Source organism: Cydia pomonella, chromosome 1 (genome assembly GCF_033807575.1).
Source record: "Cydia pomonella isolate Wapato2018A chromosome 1, ilCydPomo1, whole genome shotgun sequence".
NCBI classification, from domain to species: Eukaryota; Metazoa; Arthropoda; class Insecta; order Lepidoptera; family Tortricidae; genus Cydia; species Cydia pomonella.
The window spans coordinates 29,200,564-29,222,544 of record NC_084703.1 but is presented as its reverse complement, the minus strand read 5'-3'; the positions used below and the strand labels follow the sequence as shown (position 1 = coordinate 29,222,544).

Genomic DNA, 21,981 nt, shown 5'->3' with positions numbered 1-21,981 from the left:
TATCGTTAATTATGGGTACATAAAAAATGTACACAATGATGATGATGATGTAATCCTGTTATCCCTCATTAGGGATATAGGGCTCGCAGAAGAATTTTTCATTTGGCGCGATCCTGGGCGGCTACTTCCAACTCTTTCCAGCCGAATCCAGTTGAGCTAGCCTTCTACTCAACTGATTGCCTCCATGTGGTACGAGGCCACCCTGACCGTCTACTGCCAGTCGATTGTCAGCGGAGACACTGCTTGGATAAGTGGTTGTCCGGTCCGCGGAGCGTGTGTCCGATCCATCGCCATTTCCTTGCAAGGATTTCCTGGCCTATGGGTTTCTGGTCAGTCATCTGCCACAATCTGACGTTCGAGATAGTTCGTGGCCAGTAAATCCCCAGGATCCCCAGGAGAAGGCACTTGTTTATACACATCTGCAGCCGATTGGTGATCTCCTTCCTCATAAGCCATGTTTCGCAAGGGACCGTGCGCGTCCCAGGCATCTCGTGGCCTGAATCGGAACAATAAACATGTATATTCACACGTCACGTGTGGGTGTAGGTTCTGCCATCTTGTGGGCTCCATCGGAACAGTAAACATCACATTTACGCCTCGCGCCAAAAGTCTGACGGCTCCTGTGCTGCCTCCTACAGTTCATGCACGCTCCCTATATTATGTAATACAATGTGTCTTATTTCTGTTTACGAATAAAAATTATTCTATTCTATTATAATATTTTCAAAATCTTTCATCCAGTAGTAGTCAGTCGTTCCTCAAGTCCAAATGATTACGTATGTCAGAAATTTTGGCAGAAATTTAATCGAAGTAGACTGTCAAAAGATAGCGATAATATTAAAATACACGTATTGAAGAAAGTTCAGAAAAAAATACCGTTGAAGTGTTGACGGATTTTCCTGTGTTATCAGAATAACACAGACCAACCCGCCCCCCCCCCCCCCCCCACGTTGAGCTCTGGCAACCTTACTCACCGGCAGGAACACAACACTATGAGTATTAGGGTCTAGTGTTATTAGACTATAGGAAAATAAACCAAAAGTCGTCTCCTTCACGATTTTCGTAGATATATCTTCTAAATATCTAAAACTGTTATGTATGTGTTCCTCATTGTCTCCAGAATACGAATTGACCGGTTTTAGTAGTAGTACGGCGGGGGGATGGGTCGAAAAAAAAGGGGGGGGGGACAGATGGCGGCCGACCATCATTGATATTTGTTTAGTCCTATGGGACCTCACTGTGCACGCACCGAGGTGTCGTTTAAAAGAACATTAAACCTAAGTACTATTATTGTTTACTAACAACCGTAGTCGTTTACAAAACTTTTGACAACGTATGATTTTTTTACGGTGCATGGATAGGATAAGTATATGTTATGTATTTGTTATAGTTTGCGTATTCATACCATTCTGGCCTCGAATGTCCAATTCCCCGTACGTCCAGTCTCCGTATGTCCATTGCCCCGAACGTCCAGTCCCCGAATGTCCATTGCCCTGAACGTCCAGTCCCCGTATGTCTAATGCCCCCAAAGATCCAGTCCTCGTATGTCCATTGCCCCGAACGTCCAGTCCCCGTATGTCTAATGCCCCCAAAGGCCCAGTCCTCGTATGTCCATTGCCTCGAACGTCCAGTCCCCGTACGTCCAAATACACGAACGTCCTATTCATAAGGTTCCGCCCGTAGGCCAATTAGGGTAAGGGATCTGCAAATCCCTACCCGTTACCCTAATTAACCCTACGATCGCTGATTTATTTGCCATTATACAACTTTGTCAGAGTGACAGTAGTATGAGATTTCTTATGGCTGTCATACAACGTTAACTACATTTCTAAGTGTCGCCCCATGAGTAAGACTGACACCGACAAGGCCAGAGTCGAAACGCGAGTGCAAGACATTCATCATGGAATTCGTGGATTTAGATAAAGTGAAAAGTAAAAGTAAGTTATGTTATATTCATAATAAAGGTCCTCTGGGATCCTCAGATATTGATTTTCATCTCAATCTGAGCTTAAATGCCGAAATTCAAAATGGCGTGCGTTATCTACAAATTTGATCTCAGAATCACAATGAAGGTCCACTCGGATCCTTAGATATTGATTTTCATCTCAATCTGAGCTTAAATGCCGAAATTCAAAATGGCGTGCGTTTTCTACAAATTTGATCTCAGAATCATAATAAAGGTCCTTTGGGATCCTCAGATATCGATTTTCATCTTAATCTGACTTAAATGCCCAAATCCAAGATGGCGGGCGATCATTCAAATTGAGTGACCGGTTTGTATTGGGGTATCTGTACCCCTAGTGTAACTAAATTCGATTTCCAAACGTGACGTACGCGTTTGCGTTTAGTCTCATTTTGTATTGGATTTCGAAAGAGCGCGCCAAGCGGGACGTTTTGGAAACTCAAAATCCTATACAAAATGAGACTTAACGCAAACGCGTTCGTCACGTTATGATGTCGATCAAAGTTACACTAGGGGTACCGATCGCGTGGCAAGATACTTTTTCTCAAACTTGTAATGAAATGTTGACATCACTTACTTCAAATTAGGTCCGGAAATACTACATATCAGGTGCGATGAGTGAAGATGATATGTAAAGGAATTGCATACAGCCTTACACACCTAGGCCTGTAAGGCAACCTTCTTTTGTTTTTAAACGTCAAATAATGGCACGTCTTGGCATTCAACCGTAAAAAACCTATAAGCAAAATTCTGCCAGTATGCTTTTTTTTAATTTTTTTATCTTTTTTTCTTTTTTTTTTCTTTTTTGTGTTTGTTAAATATCAGGGGTTCAAAGGGGAACAAAAATTTCATTATTTTTGCGCTACAACGCACGGTTTAGGAGATACAGCCCCAAAAAGTTTTATTTTTTTCAGTCATGCAGAAATCTTTATAGGGCTGTATCTCCTAAACGATGAGTGAAGATGATATGTAAAGGAATTTCATACAGCCTTACACACCTAGGCCTGTAAGGCAACCTTCTTTTGTTTTTAAACGTCAAATAATGGCACGTCTTGGCATTCAACCGTAAAAAACCTATAAGCAAAATTCTGCCAGTATGCTTTTTTTAATTTTTTTATCTTTTTTTCTTTTTTTTTTCTTTTTTTGTGTTTGTTAAATATTATTTCAGGGGTTCAAAGGGGAACAAACATTTCATTATTTTTGCGCTACAACGCACGGTTTAGGAGATACAGCCCCAAAAAGTTTTATTTTTTTCAGTCATGCAGAAATCTTTATAGGGCTGTATCTCCTAAACCGTGCATCGTAGCGTAAAAATAATCAAATTTTCGTTCCCCTTTCGGTATCAACAAAAAACGCAAAAAAGAAAAAAAAGAAAGAAAAAGAAAAAAGCGTAATGGCGTGCGTGATAGCGCAAAAATATTTACATTTTGGTCCCCTTCAATACCTCACGCACGGAATAACCTATCACATTAAGACATGAAACAATCATCATCATCATTTTTTTTAAATTATTTCATTGCAAGTTTGAGAAAAGCACTATACAAATCTCGGCGGGAAACGGGGTTGCCGGCCGCGTCTCCCTATCCGACCTCGATACGCTCGGCCGTCTATATCTACTTGGCCTGCAACCCTTCGTTTCCCGTCCTCTATAGTAATGTACTATTACTTAAGGGTACCGTTTGGGCGGAAGCTTGTTTGGATACCCAAAGTATTGATATCGCTTCCGGAATACTATTTTAACAGTCGGGTACCCTTTCAAAATTGTTTTAAAGTCTAACGGTACCGTTTGGACGGAAGCTTGTTTGGATACCTAAAGTATTGATACCGCTTCCGTAATGCTATTTCAACGGTCGGGTACCGTTTCAAAATTGTTTTAAAGGTACTTTTATTTAACGGTACCGTTTGGACGGAAGCTTATTTGGATACCCAAAGCGTTGATATGGGTACCGAAATGCTAGTTTAACGGTCGGGTACCCTTTAAAAATACCGGTCAAACCCTTTTTTAAGGGTACCTTTTCAGTCCCTGGTACAAAGTTAGATGACTGCAACAGAAGAGATCATTTCCGTTCGTTAATTTTTGCCGTACCTTTTGCCGTAAACAAAACATGTAAAACCAATATGGAAAATAATCAACATGAAATTTACCATCAGAAAAAAATCATATTAGGGTAAAAGAAACGGTCATTCATTCAATAACAAGGCAACAACTTTATCCCAAACGACTATACCTACTTTTAATGTCGTCAAATACTAATGTAAATGTTTGTACAAAACGCGGATGAAGTCGCGGGTGTAAGCTAGTAGTACATATTAAATCACGCAGAAACCGTGTGTAAGGAGTTAGACTATCTAATAAGGCCACTTATAATACTGGCTGGACACTTATGTCATTCCTTCCTCTGATCGAATACAGACTTCAATGTTACGTCTATTGGTGTCATTCTTGGCAATCGATGTACGTAAAATGGGAGACCTAAAATTTATAGCGAGCAGAAAAGGAAAAAAAATATGCTGTTACGGAGGCCATAAGTATAATTTAAGCGTTACCAACAAAAAAAGTAATACTACATTATGGCGATGCACTAATCGCACGATTTGTACGGCCACAATCACTTTAAGTTGTGATGACCATGTTTTACGTCAAAAAGAACATGTATGCTTTCCTGATGAAGCTCAAAACAAAATAGATATGGTGTTGAATAAAATAAAAAAGGACGTCTGCAAAAACTTGGGACCGATTCAAAGTATATACGAGGATAATTTTCAAGAATTTTTAAACGAAAAAGACAATAAAAAAATGGGACCATTCATACCGCCATTCTCGGCATATAAAAATTCATGTTATGCTGCTCGAAAAAAGTTTCTATCCGCAGATAGACTCACGTTCAAAAACCCCGAGGACGTAAGATTAACTCAAAGTTTTGTTGAGGATTTCCTCTTATGCGAAGACGGACATGAAGAAAAAATCTTAATATTCGCTTCACCTTTGTGTCAAAATTTAATAAAAAATAAAAAAGGGTCATACCTAGCTGATGGCACATTCAAAAGTGCACCGAGCCCGTTCGTCCAATTGTACACTTTACACTTAAATAGCAAATCCAATATACAAACCAATAATGTGTTTCCCGTAGTATATGGATTGCTACCAAATAAAAAGGAAGAAACCTACTACCGCTTTTTTAAGTTGCTAAAAGAAAAGCTTGGTCTCTGCATAACGGAGTTCAAATGCGATAACGAGCAGGCACAAATTAATGCCGTACATACGGTGTTTCCACAGGTTCAACTTGCTGGCTGTTGGTACCATTTTAGCAGAGCAATTTGGAAAAAGTCTAGGAAGCTTAAACTAAATAAAACAAAGGAAGGTCGAATGATGACCAGAATGGCATCCCTTCTGCCATTGCTCCCTGCAGATAAAATTATTGAGGCATGGGCATCGATAAAAGATTGCACACCGCAAACCTTAATAGTCAAAAGGTTTCAAAAATATTTTATCAAGCAGTGGATAAGAAAAACAACACCCGAACGTATAAGTTGCGCTGATGCGAAAATAAATAGAACGAATAACGCATTAGAAGGTTGGCACCATCGTATCAATATGAAATTACCACAGACACCTAACATTTTTTTTTTTTTTATTTGCAGAAAAGGGTAGTGTACATATCTTAGTGTAAATACAATAGTTTCACCTTTACCAGCTGTATGCAAACAGCATGCAAATACATTGTGAAGTTATAATACATTAAATAAGCACATTCTTAATTTACCTTAATTTAACATTAAATGGACAATTTGACAACTAGAGAAATTATTTACATATATGTATACAAAATTAGAGTAATAAACATTAAAAGAAAATAATAATATGATGCCTAACATTATATTGTACCACTAATTATGATCTACATCATTATTATGATTAATATAATCACTAACGCTGTAAAAGCAGTGATTAAGCAGCCAGGTTCTTAGGGTGTGTTTAAATTTAGGACTTTCAAGTGTTTTTATTTGGTCTGGTAACTTGTTGTAAATTACTATACTCATGTTGTAGGCGTTTCTTTTATAGATGTTAGCCCTACAGCGAGGTTGGTTTAAAAGGTTTATATATTGCATTCTTAGATTACCTAAACACACTTCAGAGCGTTTAACGAAGTATTTTGGATGACTTTTGACGAAACAACAAATTTTCAATATATACATACACGCTAATGGTAAGATGTTCAGCTGTTTAAATAGTGGTCTACAGCTACTTCCAATCCGATTATTTGTTATTGCTCGAACACATCTCTTTTGGAGTTTAAATGCCCTTTCAACATCCACTGAGTTACCCCATAGGATGAGTCCGTAGCTAAGTATGGATGCAACGTGCCCGTGATAAGCTGTAACTGCTGCTTCAGGAGATACGGACTGCCGTAGCTTTCTCAAAGCAAATATGAATCGGTCAAGCCTTAAGCAGATCGAGTTAATGTGTTCTTTCCAGTTAAGTGACGAGTCAATGTATAAACCTAAAAATTTAATTGAATTACTTTTTTGTAGCCTAATATTATTAATACTGATATTGATATCTGGCGGTTTTGCCCCGTATGAATGAAACTGCATATACTGCGTTTTAGTAAAATTGATGAGAAGGTTATTATCGACCATCCAATTATTCGTATCAGATAAGGCTTTATTGATATCAGACTCGTATGTACAACAATCTTGGCTTTTAACTACTATAGTTGTATCATCCGCAAAAAGTATGGTTTTGGGCGTTATGGCTTTAGGAAGATCATTTATAAAGATCAAAAATAATAGTGGGCCCAAATTACTTCCCTGCGGTACACCTGAAACCACAGCACGAAGGGACGATCTGTATACTATCTTGTGCATTTGATTTTTTATTTCTATAAATTTTGAGATTTCTGTACATTGTAGTCTGTTCATTAAATAAGATCGAAGCCAATCATTTGCTTGACCCCTGACTCCACAGCAATCTAATTTTTTGAGCAGTTTTTTGTGGTCAACAAGGTCAAATGCTTTTGTCATGTCCAAGAATATAGACATAACGGGTGACTTATCATTTATGGAGTCGGTCAAATATTTAATAAATTCAAAACACGCCAACTCAGTATTAAGACCTTTTCGAAAACCATACTGATCGGGATGTAAAATATTATTTTTGGCTAAGAAGTTATCCAATCTACTACAAAAAGCTTTTTCTACTATTTTAGATAATATCGGAACAATGGTAATAGGTCTATAATTACCAGGATCTTCACGCTCCCCTTTGTCCCCTTCTTCATACAATGTATGAAAAAAGAGGCAGCATTCTATGATTTGAAAATCTCGCAAACTATATACGACGCACCCAAAATAAATAGAAGACCTATGGACATAAAGTTTGACCGTCAATACATAAAAATTTTAAATAAAATGAATAAAAATGCATTGCAGCCTATAAAATTCTTAAAAACAATTATTCATTTACGCCTTGTTTTTAATCTTATAAAGAAAACTCATAAAGGAAGAAAATAAAATATATGATATCATTGATAAACTGTACCAGAGAAGTGTGGATTTTCAGTAGTTTTTTTACAATTGTAAGGAGAAATATGTTTTTATTTGAAATATGTTAATTTTTGTTTAAGCATGTTTTAATTTAGTTCTATGGTACCCAAATACATGTATTATGCAGTTTATAATTGAATTTTATTAAGTAACACTTATTAAAGCAGAGCCCAACTAACAAAACTATTTTTTTTACCACGTCGGTGGCAAACAAGTAAATAAATTTGCTTGTTGGGAGGTGACTGAGTATTTAATGAGAGAATGAGAGTATCCTATCCACCACATACATATTTAATATGTGACGATATTCGAGGTATATGGACATTCAAGGAATTGGACATTCGAGGCAATGTACATTGGGGGAATTGGACGTTCGAGATATATGGACATTCAAGGAATTGGACGTTCGAGGCATATGGACATTCAAGGAATTGGACGTTCGAGGCATATGGACATTCAAGGAATTGGACATTCGAGGCAATGTACATTGGGGGAATTGGACGTTCGAGGCATATGGACATTCAAGGAATTGGACATTCGAGGCCAGAATCATTCATACTACGGGTTGTCTACTTTTTATTTTATTATTATTGATTGCTCTCATGCTTCTTTTATGTGTATCTAAAATTCTCATATTGCTACTGTAAATATTGATTTATCTTTCACCTTTTAGTGTTTGATCCTCAAAGGTTAGCTGGAAGAGATCCCTTTTAAAGACAAGTTCGCCTTTGTACATAACATTTTTTTTTGTTTTGTTTTGTCTGTTTTATGTTAACACAGTCATGTGCAATAAAGTGACATACGTACATACACAGCAGCACAGGTTATGTAACATTATACAGCAATAAGTTTTTGGCAATCTCATAAAATATCCCGTGTATTTCGTAATAACATTAATTGCAGTAAAGTTATAATTTATTGAGTTAGAAGCAGGTTTTATCAGTACTTATGCCATCCATGCACGTCAAAATTTTTTTTTTTATACTAGGTCGGTGGCAAACTAGCATACGGCCCGCCTGATGGTAAGCAGTCTCCATAGCCTATGTACGCCTGCAACTCCAGAGGAGGAGGAGGATTTTGTAAACGACTACAGTTATGACTACGGTTATTATGACCGCTTGGTGGTCAACTGGGCCCGCAGAGCACTGAGCCCGCAGGTTCAGTTGCCCACATCGTTTTTTTTCATAGGTGACTCGACCCACACTAATCGGATAACTCGACCTGCGGGTTCAGTCGACTACTATTTCCAGATAAGGGCCCGCTCAGCCCACGGGATCAGTCGACTACTATTTATCGATAAGGGCCCGCTGAGCCCGCGAGTCCAGTCGACTACTATTTACCACTCGGTGGTCAACTGAGCCCGCAGGTTCAGTTGCCCACTTCGTTTTTTTTCATAGGTGACTCGACCCACACTAATCGGATAACTCGACCCGCGGGTTCAGTCGACTACTATTTCCTGATAAGGGCCCGCTCAGCCCACGGGTTCAGTCTACTACTATTTATCGATAAGGGCCCGCTGAGCCCGCGAGTCCAGTCGACTACTATTTACCACTCGGTGGTCAACTGAGCCCGCAGGTTCAGTTGCCCACTTCGTTTTTTTTCGAAGATGAATCGACCCACACTAATCGGATAACTCGACCCGCGGGCTCATGCCCACACAAACTTTATTTATTTACCTACAAAATGAGAATCCAAAAAAATTACCATGTAACTATACCTACTAATATTCTAAGATCATATACCTAAAAAGCGGCCAAGTGCGAGTCGGACTCGCGCATGAAGGGTTCCGTACAATTTAAGACGTATTAAAAAAAAATCTTCTTATTAGATCTTGTTCAACATTTTACCACTTTGGACACACATTTTACCACTTTGGAAGTGTCTCTCGCGCAAACTATTCAGTTTAGAAAAAAATGATATTAGGAACCTAAATATCATTTTTGAAGACCTATCCATAGATACCCCACACGTATATGTTTGATGAAAAAATTTTTTTTTAAATTTTATGACGTATTAAAAAAAACTACTCACTAGATCTCGTTCAAACCAATTTTCGGTGGAAGTTTGCATGGTAATGTATATCATATATTTTTTTTAGATTTTTCATTCTGTTATTTTAGAAGTTACAGGGGGGGGGGGAACACTTTTTTTCACTTTGGAAGGTTCTCTCGCGCAAACTATTCAGTTTAGAAAAAAATTATATTAGAAATCTTAATATCATTTTTGAAGACCTATCCATAGATACCCCACACGTATGGGTATGATGAAAAATTTTTTTTTTTTTTAAATTTCATGACGTATTAAAAAAAAACTACTCACTAGATTTCGTTCAAACCAATTTTCGGTGGAAGTTTGCATGGTAATGTATATCATATATTTTTTTTAGATTTTTCATTCTGTTATTTTAGAAGTTACAGGGGGGGGGGACACACTTTTTTTCACTTTGGAAGGTTCTCTCGCGCAAACTATTCAGTTTAGAAAAAAATTATATTAGAAACCTTAATATCATTTTTGAAGACCTATCCATAGATAACCCACACGTATGGGTATGATGAAAAAAATTTTTTTTTTTAAATTTCATGACGTATTAAAAAAAAACTACTTACTAGATCTCGTTCAAACCAATTTTCGGTGGAAGTTTACATGGCAATGTATATCATATATTTTTTTTAGATTTTTTATTCTGTTATTTTAGAAGTTACGGGGGGGGGGACACACTTTTTACCACTTTGGAAGTGTCTCTCGCGCAAACTATTCAGTTTAGAAAAAAATGATATTAGAAACCTCAATATCATTTTTGAAGACCTATCCATAGATACCCCACACGTATGGGTTTGATGAAAAAAGATTTTTTGAGTTTCAGTTCTAAGTATGGGGAACCCCCAAAATTTATTGTTTTTTTTCTATTTTTGTGTGAAAATCTTAATGCGGTTCATAGAATACATCCACTTACTAAGTTTGAACAGTACAGCTCTTATAGTTTCGGAAAAAAGTGGCTGTGACAGAATCGGACAGACAGACGGACATGACGAATCTATAAGGGTTCCGTTTTTTGCCATTTGGCTACGGAACCCTAATAAGAAAAAAATGACTGAGCAATTTTGCGATGAAAATGAGCGTCAAAAAAATAAATTATCATAAAAAAATATTCTCATGTTTAACAAAAGTTTTAGATTTTTTTCTAGTATCACATACTGATACAAATAACTTATTTGGTAAAATAATTTTGGACGGAGGAATTACTCGGTTCAATATATAAACAGATTTGTATTTTTACGTATAAATACCTAACTTAGGAGTGTTTTTTTTTGGATATTTATATGTCTAGTTTCGTCTTATTCTATACAATAACCAAGCAAAATTTCATCGACTGAGGAATTAATGCTTGGGTCTCCATACAACAACTTGCTTAATTTGCTACACTAGAGGTAACAACAGGCGGTCCGGCGGGCGGGCGGGGGAGGCGGCTCTTAGTTAGTCAAGTTATTATATCCTGCTTATTAATCGAATAATGAAATATCTTATACCTTCAAACGAGCAATTCTTGTATACATATATATATATATATATATATATATATATATATATATATGTTTCGGCGATCTCGGAAACGTAGATTCATTTCTAATGTGCTCGATAGTCGTGTGAGGCACGAAATCTGTGATTTTTAACGATACCTATTCTCTCTTTACCACAGAATATAATAATTATATTAGTACCATATTTACTTGTTTTTTATATCTGCAAATATATTTGTACTTCTCTTCTCAATAACATATATAATAGTAGTGGGTAGGTTTTTTAAAGGACAGAACTAATTAAATAACGGTAGCATTTACATTTACATTCTGGGACCTATCAGAGATGAAGATGGAACTTGGAGGCGTAGAAAGAATAGGGAGCTAGAGGAGCTGGTTGCGATGCCCAATATAATTGGCGAAATCAAAGCCACACGACTCCGCTGGCTCGGTCACCTAGAGAGGATGGGAGAGGATCGTACCGTGAGAAGAGCGTATGTCGGGCACCCGGGTGGAAAACGTCCGTCTGGGCGTCCCAGATATCGCTGGAGCGACGAAGTCCTAAAAGACCTGTTCGCCCTCGGAATACCCAACTGGCGTGAAGTGGCGCAGGATAGGGCAGAGTGGCGCTCTCTTGTGTCAGAGGCCAAGATCCTGTTTGGGTCACTGAGCCAGTGAAGAAGAAGAAGAAGAAGAACATTTACATTCGTAACTGCTCAATGCACAAATCAAGGCAAACTTTATTATCTTCCAATTCCTTTATTTTATCCTTTATGTGGTCATTTATTTCAATAACATCTGGGTCCCTTTTAGTAAATCGTTTATTTCGCACTTAATCCACGTCTTTTCTAATTAACCTCTGTAATACTACCAGCAGTTGTAGTATGTTCGGTTTCGGCTTTAGCAGCTTGTTGACTTTACTATGCCAACCTTCGATTATGTTATTTGTGCGGTTTATCTGTCCACAGCATGTCCACTTACCAAAATAAATTGAGTTGGGGTCCATCCAGGTTTCAAAAAAGTATTTATTAAAACGTTTTGCGATCGTCGTCTTCGGGCCTATCTGTAAACAGTAGAGCCATGCATCTAGCAAATATTCGAATGGCAAATGTGCCGAGGCTGACAGGCGTCTAACGTGTGGACCTTGCCTAACTTGGACTTCTTCAGGCCGACTTCTTTGGCTTTCCTCCACAGGCATTTTGTATAGTGGTAGAAACAGCCATCTACTATGACGTCAGGGCAAGTATATAGTGTATATACTAAGGAGGATATTAAAGCCTTTTCATAGTCTACTTATTCGAGTGGGTTTCCATAATGGAACTCGACACTTTATTAAATTAAACATTATTTTGTAAGTTTTCGCTTTTTTATTAGGTTGCAATGCGTAGAGCACTGGCACCACGCCGATTTTGTCTCTATCACTACCTAAATTGACATTTAGTGTGACAAGCTGATAGAAATTTCTTTGACAGAACTTAAATGTCCCATCAATATAAAATTCTTTGTATTTTGGCAATAAGTCCTGCAATTCGCTGCATGAAAATATGATAATTCTCTCATCATTGTCTATATAATCAGCGAATAATAAATATTTAAATTTCTGCGGTATGACAACATCAATTTTTTTCTTATAAGTGGCTTTTTTATTCCTAGTGACTCGTAACGCTTACGATACAATTTTTTCTTAACATTTTCAAATGTCGATATTTTTTTCATTTTGTCTAATCCAGCATCTATGATCTTATCATTAATGGCGTCGTATATCTGCGATACGGGAGTGGTTATGTCATTTACTACTTCTTTATTCAAACGGTCCATATACTTCTTAATTTCAGTTTCAGGAAAATCTGGATCATGGATGTGGAGTCTTGTGAAGAATAACGAAATTTTCACCTTTTGTTTTTACTACAGCATAACACTTACTATGTGTACACCTCCACAAAGTCGTTTCATCCTTGTTGGTTCTTCATATCCAGCTTTTATCATAACTCGCCCCCCTCGTTGTGAAGTTATAAAGTCGATGGCATCCGTACTAGATGTCACGGAGGCACCTGGTGTATATGGGTACGGTTGCATATTTGCGGTGATATACCTATATAAATTATATAATATAATTACATAAAAGCGAACACGGAATTCAATGTCAATACAAAGACAGTGACAACGCATATGATGACTGTTACATCAGCGGTAAATGTGTGCCTGCCAGTAAGTAATTACGAATGCAATGCAATCTCTTTCTATGTAAATAATTATCATATAGTTTGCTAGAACAATTTTAATATGTGACTTATATGTGTTTCCAAGAAAATTACTGATATTTAAGCCAAAAATAGACCAAAAGACCGTTATATTTACATTGAATTGGGCACAGCTGTAATTAATACTTTATGTAAATATGTTGCCAGCAAATAATTATTTTATAAAATCGTTTATTGATAATACATATTCTTAAATATTACATGTCAGCAATTAAATCTAATCTTATTATGTAAAGAAGCCAAACAAAATACAGAAAACTGTTTAAACATCATCTCGCCGCGCGACCCTCCCTGAGGCCACGGGCTGAATTGACTCTTAGGCGGTAAGTAATGGTAGACTGATCCCGCGGGCTGAATTGACTCTTAGGCGGTAAGTAATGGTAGTCTGAGCCCGTGGGCTGAATTGACTCTTAGGCGGTAAGTAATGGTAGACTGAGCCCATGGGCTGGGTTGACCCTTGGGTCGAGTCGCCCGTGAAGAAAAAAAAATGGTCAACTTAGCCCATGGGCTCAGTGCTCTGCGGGCCCAGTTGACCACCAAATGATTATGACACAATAACAGTACGTTTAATATTCCTTCAAACGACTCCGAATCGAAACGAACCGATCGGTCCCATAGGACTCAAGATGGGAATGAAATTCGGCCGCCGTCTATCTCCTCCTTTTTTTCGACCCGTCCTCCCCTCCATAAACTAAAACCGGTCAATTAGTATTCTGGAGACAACGAGGAACATATCCATACCAGTTTTAGGTATTAAGAAGAGATCAGTCCTTGTTAGTCTGGAGGAAATCGACATTTTTTCATAAAAGGTCGATTTCCTCCAGACTAACAAGGTGAAAGGTGTTTATTTAATAGCTTTGCGACGCTACCGAAAACCATAAGCCGAAGCGTATTATGGCGAACACAGCTCCTGTTGGATGTTTGTTCACATGAAGAGGATACTGAAAAATAATATCTATTTTTAAACAACCTGTATACCGATAGGCATTCGCTACAATGCACTAAAAATATTTTTCTGTTAGTCACCGTATTTAAGAATAATTCTGCTTAAAATTTAGTTTTTTCTTCACAAGTGTGATGAAAAACATTGTGTGTTACTCCGGGGGTAAGAATATTGCAAACTCGGTTCTTTAATTCCCTCTAACCTGCGGCTGTCGGGAATTACGACCCTCGTATCCAAAATTTCACTTACCCCCCCTCGGTGCACAATGTACTTATGATGTGTTGTGTACAATTGCAACGCAGCGTTTGTAATGCGATTTACTTAAAACGTTTGCGAATACCGCGCCCGTTACATAGAAGCTAGCCAGAAAAATTAGTAGTTACTAATTCCTTTATTATTCTACGAGTCAGCGCTATTATTATTACAATAAGAAGAGTTATTTAATCTTTACAATCATCTAGCTGTGTCCCTAATGTTAGCTATTAAAAATATCCCCCTATACTATATGCAAAAAAAAGACAATGACAAAAATGCCTTACATCCTTGTGGAAAAGAGCTGATACTCTTCTAACAGCTGGATCGACTTTTATAAAACATAAGATCCACCTCAACGAGACTCGCTTTCACGTAAAAAAGCCCGCAACCACATCGGTCCAGCCGTTGGAGCCACAGACAGACATTGGCGTCAAACATATAACACCCCTCTTTTTGCGTCGGGGGTTAGATACCAAAGAAGCAACACAAAAATATTGATTGACCGCTTGCGTTGAACGGGACGTTTCACGCAATAAACAAGGATACTCCTTATTCATACTATGAAGATACATTATTTTTTCAAATGCATTTGACGCATTGCATCTCACGCTGCGATTGCCGCTACATTCACCGCATAAAACAATGTTTGCTAATTAGATTATCTGATGTAAAATGATGTGCATCATACGCATCGCGTTTAACTTTGTACTGATGTACCGATTTGTATATAAATATCTGTTATTATATTTTTAGATTGTGAGATTACAAAATCAACTTAGTAAAGATTACGTCGCTTTAACGGGATTGGGATTTTTTTCCCTTAACAGGACAGTTTTGTTGCAAGTACGTAAGTACAAGTCAGTTTATAATTACTTATTAACATCATCTTCCTAAAGTTAGTTGTTCGGGCTTATTGCCACGTCTTGTAATGTCCGCTTGGTAACGAAATCCTAGAATTAGCGTAGGCACTCGTTTTTAAGAAAGTAAAGGAAAGATATACCTTCCAACCCAGACGGAAAAGTAGGCCTTATTGGGATGTATCCGGTTTGCTCACGATGTCTTCCTTGACCGAAAAGCAAGAGGTAAATATCATAATTATGATATTTATTAAAACTCATTGGTACTCACAGGGGTTTGAACCCGGGACCTCCGGATAAGTTACACTCCCTTACCGCTTGGGTTAGTATAATACCTAAAACTTTTTTGTTACTTACTTGTTTTCTTAATTTGTAGATACAATGTAGGTATATACCTAGAATTAAAAAAAATTGGTTTCGAATAATAAAATGTAATTGAATAAAAAAGTTTAAAACAAAACATTTTAATTCATTAAAATGCTCGGATAGAGTTTTCCGATAAAATATAATTTTTGTTGGACATCTTCCGGGATTTAATGGAAATGTAATATGTAAATCTACGCTAACCTATGAATAGGTTCATAATAACATTTTTCCTTTTTTAAACAATAAATAGGTATACGTACAAACCTCAAGACGAACTGTCATAACATTGGCTCCTAAGTGCTCAACCACGCAGGTGCACAGGTCTTTAGCCATAACTGGCTCTCGAGGGAGTTTTCTTGTTATTACATTGGTCATGATCGAAATATTAACAGTTGATAGCTTTACCTGAATACACAGGTCCTTGTTTTCCAAAGTCAAGCATGTCTGTATTTTCTAATTCAATTTAATTCAAATCTAAAGAAATGTTACTGCCTAATTTTAAATTAATAACTTTCGTCTATTTACAGATGGCGGGAGCTATAATCACGTATGAATTAGTACTAATACAATTCGATGATCATGGATTTACGGAACACAAGTCTGCTCTTAATTCGACAACGTTCTAAAGCGTCAAGCGTCAAGTACGTGCAGTGCGAGCAAAGATAAGAAAAGAGATTCTTTCATTAACAGTTTTATTGGTGTGGTACATAGGACTAGAATATCCTCTAGCCAAACTGACTACCAGTATCATATATTATTATCATTACGTATTTACTACTAAGGGGCGTATTAAACGTATTTAGGTGTAGCTTAATTTTAGTTTTTAATTTATGTTGTATATGTTTATTTCAGTGGTATAGCATTAACTTTAGTTTCAAGTTTATGTTTGTTTTGACTGATAAAATGTAATACTTAGCTTTTAATAAAAAAAGTTTGCCATAAGTTGAAAGCTTCTTTAAACTGATCTAAACGTAATATAATCAGTCTAAAATTTAGATCGCGTCTATATTTACTACTTATTTACTTTGGGATTGTCGTTAGATGCGAATACGCGGCTGGATTGTGACAAATTATACTTTACAAAAGGGAGTAAAAATCAGTGTCATATTGATAAAATAGGTACAATTGTTTGTTCGTATGAACCTTCTTTATTAGAAAGTTATTTTATCAAGAACATTTAGTTCTACGACAAGTCTGTATTTCAGCGAATTCAAACTTGGGGAACTTTTCAGTGACACGCTAATTTTTGACTGCCATCCAACGAGTAGGTTTGGTAAAACACGTACAGTTGCAGTTTTGGCAATTCCAATACACATGAATTATATATTTTAAAAAAAAAGCGGCCAAGTGCGAGTCGGACTCGCCCAAGAAGGGTTCCTTTATGACGTATTAAAAAAAAAAACTTAAACTACTAGATCTCGTTCAACATTTTACCACTTTGGACACACATTTTACCAATTTGGTAGTGTCTCTCGCGCAAACTATTCACTTTAGAAAAAAATTATATTAGTAACCTAAATATCATTTTTGAAGACCTATCCATAGCTACCCCACACGTACGGGTTTGACGAAAAAATTTTTTTTTTTTAATTTTATGACGTATTAAAAAAAACTACTCACTCGATCTCGTTCAAACCAATTTTCGTTAGAAGTTTGCATCGTAATGTATATCATATATTTTTTTTAGATTTTTCATTCTGTTATTTTAGAAGTTACAGGGGGGGGGACACACTTTTTTTCACTTTGGGAGGTTCTCTCGCGCAAACTATTCAGTTTAGAAAAAAATGATATTAGAAACCTTAATATCATTTTTGAAGACCTATCCATAGATACCCCACATGTATGGGTATGTTGAAAAAAAAAAAAAAATTAATTTCATGACGTATTAAAAAAAAAACTACTTACTAGATCTCGTTCAAACCAATTTTCGGTGGAAGTTTACATGGCAATGTATATCATATATTTTTTTTAGATTTTTCATTCTGTTATTTTAGAAGTTACGGGGGGGGGGGACACACATTTTACCACTTTGGAAGTGTCTCTCGCGCAAACTATTCAGTTTAGAAAAAAATGATATTAGAAACCTTAATATCATTTTTGAAGACCTATCCATAGATACCCCACATGTATGGGTATGTTGAAAAAAAAAAAAAAAAAATTAATTTCATGACGTATTAAAAAAAAAACTACTTACTAGATCTCGTTCAAACCAATTTTCGGTGGAAGTTTACATGGCAATGTATATCATATATTTTTTTTAGATTTTTCATTCTGTTATTTTAGAAGTTACGGGGGGGGGGACACACATTTTACCACTTTGGAAGTGTCTCTCGCGCAAACTATTCATTTTAGAAAAAAATGATATTAGAAACCTCAATATCATTTTTGAAGACCTATCCATAGATACCCCACACGTATGGGTTTGATGATAAAAGATTTTTTGAGTTTCAGTTCTAAGTATGGGGAACCCCCAAAATTTATTGTTTTTTTTATATTTTTGTGTGAAAATCTTAATGCGGTTCATAGAATACATCCACTTACTAAGTTTGAACAGTACAGCTCTTATAGTTTCGGAAAAAAGTGGCTGTGACAGAATCGGACAGACAGACGGACATGACGAATCTATAAGGGTTCCGTTTTTTGCCATTTGGCTACGGAACCCTAAAAAGATAAAAGATCCAGCTTTTGTTTCATGTAAATCATCTTGAAATGTCACGTGTTTTTTGTACGTGTTTTTTTATATTTTTTTCGAATATTACATAGAATTATGCAATACTGAGACGGCAAATTATGTAAAATTTGATTGTAAGTAATTCAGCATTAGGGTTTCTGATCGAGAATTCTCGAGAAATTTGTCCTTCGTGAAGGCGGGAAATAAACCTAAATGCCTCGAGAACTCAAGAAATAAATCTTGTGGTAAGTAAAAAGAAAAAATGTGTAAATTTTCTACATTTTCAGGTACTTAAAACATTAGTTAACCGACCAAATAAAAAAACTGCCTTGATCCGCCCCCTGTCGTCGTCCCTGGCTTCAACCTATTTCATATTGTGAAACTTTTGAACGAATATCCACAAATGTCTTAAAAAATTCGCTCGTTTTAGGTTCTTTGCTATACTTCGTTTTTTTAGCATTAGAAAAAATCTAAACAATATTGACATCTTCTTATTGAAAAAGGCTTCTATATCTAAAATTCGTAACTATTATTAGTTATGAAAGCAATTATATATGATTTATGATTGTTACATATTTGCCGTGACTTATTTTTCAAAAGTGTTTTTCAATGAAAGGACAGGTCTAGATCGTTTATCTTCTTACTAATGCTAAAAAAAAACCAATCATTGTGCCAAGTCATAGCAAATATTACAAAACTAAATTACTATTGATAAATCAAATCATCCCGATATACATATCCCTATTAGTAAAAGAGCACAATTTCAGCAGCTTCATTGCTACGTCGTAAACTATCCGACATACCAAATTTCAGCTTCCTAGGACATCAGGAAGTCCCCTAAAAGTTTTGATGATCATCAGTGAGTGAGTGAGTCAGTGACGAAATCGGGGGTTTTAGATATGAATAGAATCGAAAGTATGGAGCTATGCAATTAAATATATTTAAGCTTAATAAGTCTATTATTGACATTATATCCCGAGAATTTAGGTTATCTGGTATAATCCAAACCCAAGTTATGAGGGTTCAAACAAAAGGCGAAGCGATTCGAGAAAAGGCAGGTAGTGCCCTTGCGCTTTGCTTTGCCCGTCCCTGGCAGGGCCACTACCGTGCCCTCAGATAAAATTGAGAGCTCTAAAATAAACTTTTGAAAACTATTCAAGATATCAAAAAGCCTGACGAAAATAAAGTTCTAGCAAATTTTATTAGCATTCGTTTTGTATAAGTAGTTATATTTTTCAGTTTCCAAGATATAAAGATAAAGATAGTTTATTATTCAAGTAGGCATATTAAAATGTGCTTATGAACGTCAAATAAAGCTACACCGGCTCTAACCCTACACCTCTGACCCGAGAACATTTAAATCCCCCCTAAATTGGAGGAGGGTATCTCAATATGGACCGGCAAGAAACTCGGCGGGACACATCTTTTCAAAACATTACAACTTATAATTAACATGCATTGAATAAGAAAAAAAAATACAATTAAGATTAAGTACTATAGAAATCATGCAATTACATAGTAGCTACTAGTATAAATGAAAAACCGAAAAATGGAACCTTCAAACCCCCTCCGGCTCAAGGGCTAGGGCCGGGACTTTTGATATGCTCACCTCCTAACTAGTCCAAACAAAGTTACGGGGTCGTAAATTGTGTTTCAAGCATTTCCCTCTATACCTTCTTATTGCTTAGCCTATTGTTATTTTCTCTTATTACGATTTTCTAAGGAGCTTCAAGTCTAGCACAACGAAAGTATTCGTACCCCATACAAACTTTCAACCCCTTATTTAAACCTTAGGAGAATGCATTATCATAAACGCTGAAATTGCTTTTCTTGTTTTATAACGTCGAATTCCTCACTTAAATAATATATAATTCCCAACACAAAGTTTCAACCTCTTTTTCGGGTGGAAACACGTAATATTAGAATAAGACAACAATAATGTCAGTGATTTTGAAAATTATTTCCTCTAAGAGGGTTCTTGGGGGATGAATTTTCAAAATCGCTGAATAGTTATTACGATACAACCGTAAAAAGTGCTACTTTACGTAGCTGTTTAGCGTGCGGAGAGTTGGATTTCGCGAACTAGTGCTTTTTACTTTTCCACTTGTTCCAATTCACGACTAATTGATGAGTGTTAATGTTAGTTGCCTTTAAAAGTCGCAATCAACATAAAAACCTACTGTAATTGTAAAAATAAAAAAATATAAGCATATTTCAAAGGGTGTAGCAGGATAGCCTAGGAAAAGTTGCCCCCAGCGATTTTGGGCCGAAACTGTAATCAAACGATGCCTTTTGGGGAGGTTATACTCTGCACAAAGTTTCATCCCTCTGTTACCCCCTGGGGGTGAAAAAAAACCCGATTAACCCCAAAACTGTTTTAATTATTTTTTCCTAAACTATGAAAGTGACGAATTTCAAATTTCGTACAAATATTAATAAGACTAAAAGCTATGTGCTAAAAAAATATTAACCCCCTAACCATTGAAATTCTTGTAAAAAAAACAAAAAAAAAAAAGAATCAACCTGTATATCAAGTTTGGCTCATGGTACCACACCATTTTTTTTTTCAAAAATGAACCAGTTTATATTCTACATGATACAAAAGTTTCATGGACCTACTCCCGAAGGAACATTGCGAAATTAATATGTATTGGCTCTTTGGTGCGTACTATTCATTGAACTCCCACTAAGAGCCTTGCATTATTAATAAACAATGGCTTGCGATCGGACCGCTGCTCGTGCCCGATTTGAAAAAGGTGGGGATAAAGAAGTATGAATCAAACTCATTTGTACATGGATCTCAAGTTTGGCTCATGGTACACACACCATTTTTTATTTCAAAAATGTACCAATTTATATTCTATATTATATAAAAGTTTCATGGACCTACAGAAGGAACATTGCGAAATTAAAATAAACGTACTATTTCGTAGCTACTAATCATTATACTCGTATCATGCTTAATACGCAACGTCTCGGACCCGAAAACAAAATAATTTAAAAAAACCGGCCAAGAGCATGTCGGGCCACGCTCAGTGTAGGGTTCCGTAGTTACTCTTCCGTCACAATAAGCTAAAATGGAGCTTAAAGTATAGTAAATTGTTAACCAAGGGATGAAACGGTACCTTTCACGTGAGTTAAACAAATAGGCAAATTTGCATAATCAGTACCTAATTAAAGTATGTCTTTTTACTATGAAGGGGAAACTTTTTGCGATAACTCAAAAACAGCTAAACTGATCATGTCCGCTATAGTTTTCATTTAATGTCTTTCTTAAGCTCTACTTCCACGATTTTTTTAATTTTTTTTGGACCTATGGTTCAAAAGTTAGAGGGGGGGGGACACATTTTTTTTTCTTTCGGAGCGATTATCTCCGAATATATTCACTTAATCAAAAAATGTTTGTTGAAGACCCCTATTAGTTTTGAAATACCTTTCCAACGATACCCCACACTGTAGGATTGAAGCAAAAAACAAAAATTCACCCCCACTTTACGTGTAGGGGAGGTACCCTCAAAAAAATTAAATTTTTAGATTTTATTGTACGACTTTGTCGGCTTTATTGGTTTATATATCCATGCCAAATTTCAGCATTCTAGC

The 21,981-nt window shown here is 36.4% G+C and overlaps 1 protein-coding gene and 1 long non-coding RNA gene across 3 annotated transcripts in view; one reads left to right on the top strand and one right to left on the bottom strand.

Annotated features, from left to right (window-relative positions):
* LOC133527979 (gustatory receptor 5a for trehalose-like) overlaps nucleotides 1-16,652 on the top strand; it is a 31,802-nt gene extending 15,150 nt beyond the window's left edge. The window contains exons 10-11 of one of the 2 annotated variants that reach the window (XM_061865205.1): nucleotides 15,241-15,330; nucleotides 16,238-16,652. In XM_061865205.1, the coding sequence (XP_061721189.1) occupies nucleotides 15,241-15,330; nucleotides 16,238-16,336 (189 nt within the window). In that variant the 3' untranslated portion in view covers nucleotides 16,337-16,652. Of the gene's footprint in view, nucleotides 1-15,240; nucleotides 15,335-16,237 lie in introns of both variants that reach the window. The other variant, XM_061865215.1, reaches the window with a different exon arrangement.
* Nucleotides 1-17,305, bottom strand: part of LOC133528198 (uncharacterized) — a 149,635-nt gene extending 132,330 nt beyond the window's left edge. Inside the window, exon 1 of the long non-coding RNA XR_009800966.1 lies at nucleotides 17,166-17,305. This is a non-coding gene — a long non-coding RNA (uncharacterized LOC133528198). The remainder of the gene's footprint in view (nucleotides 1-17,165) is intronic.
* Nucleotides 17,306-21,981: the final 4,676 nt, after the last annotated feature.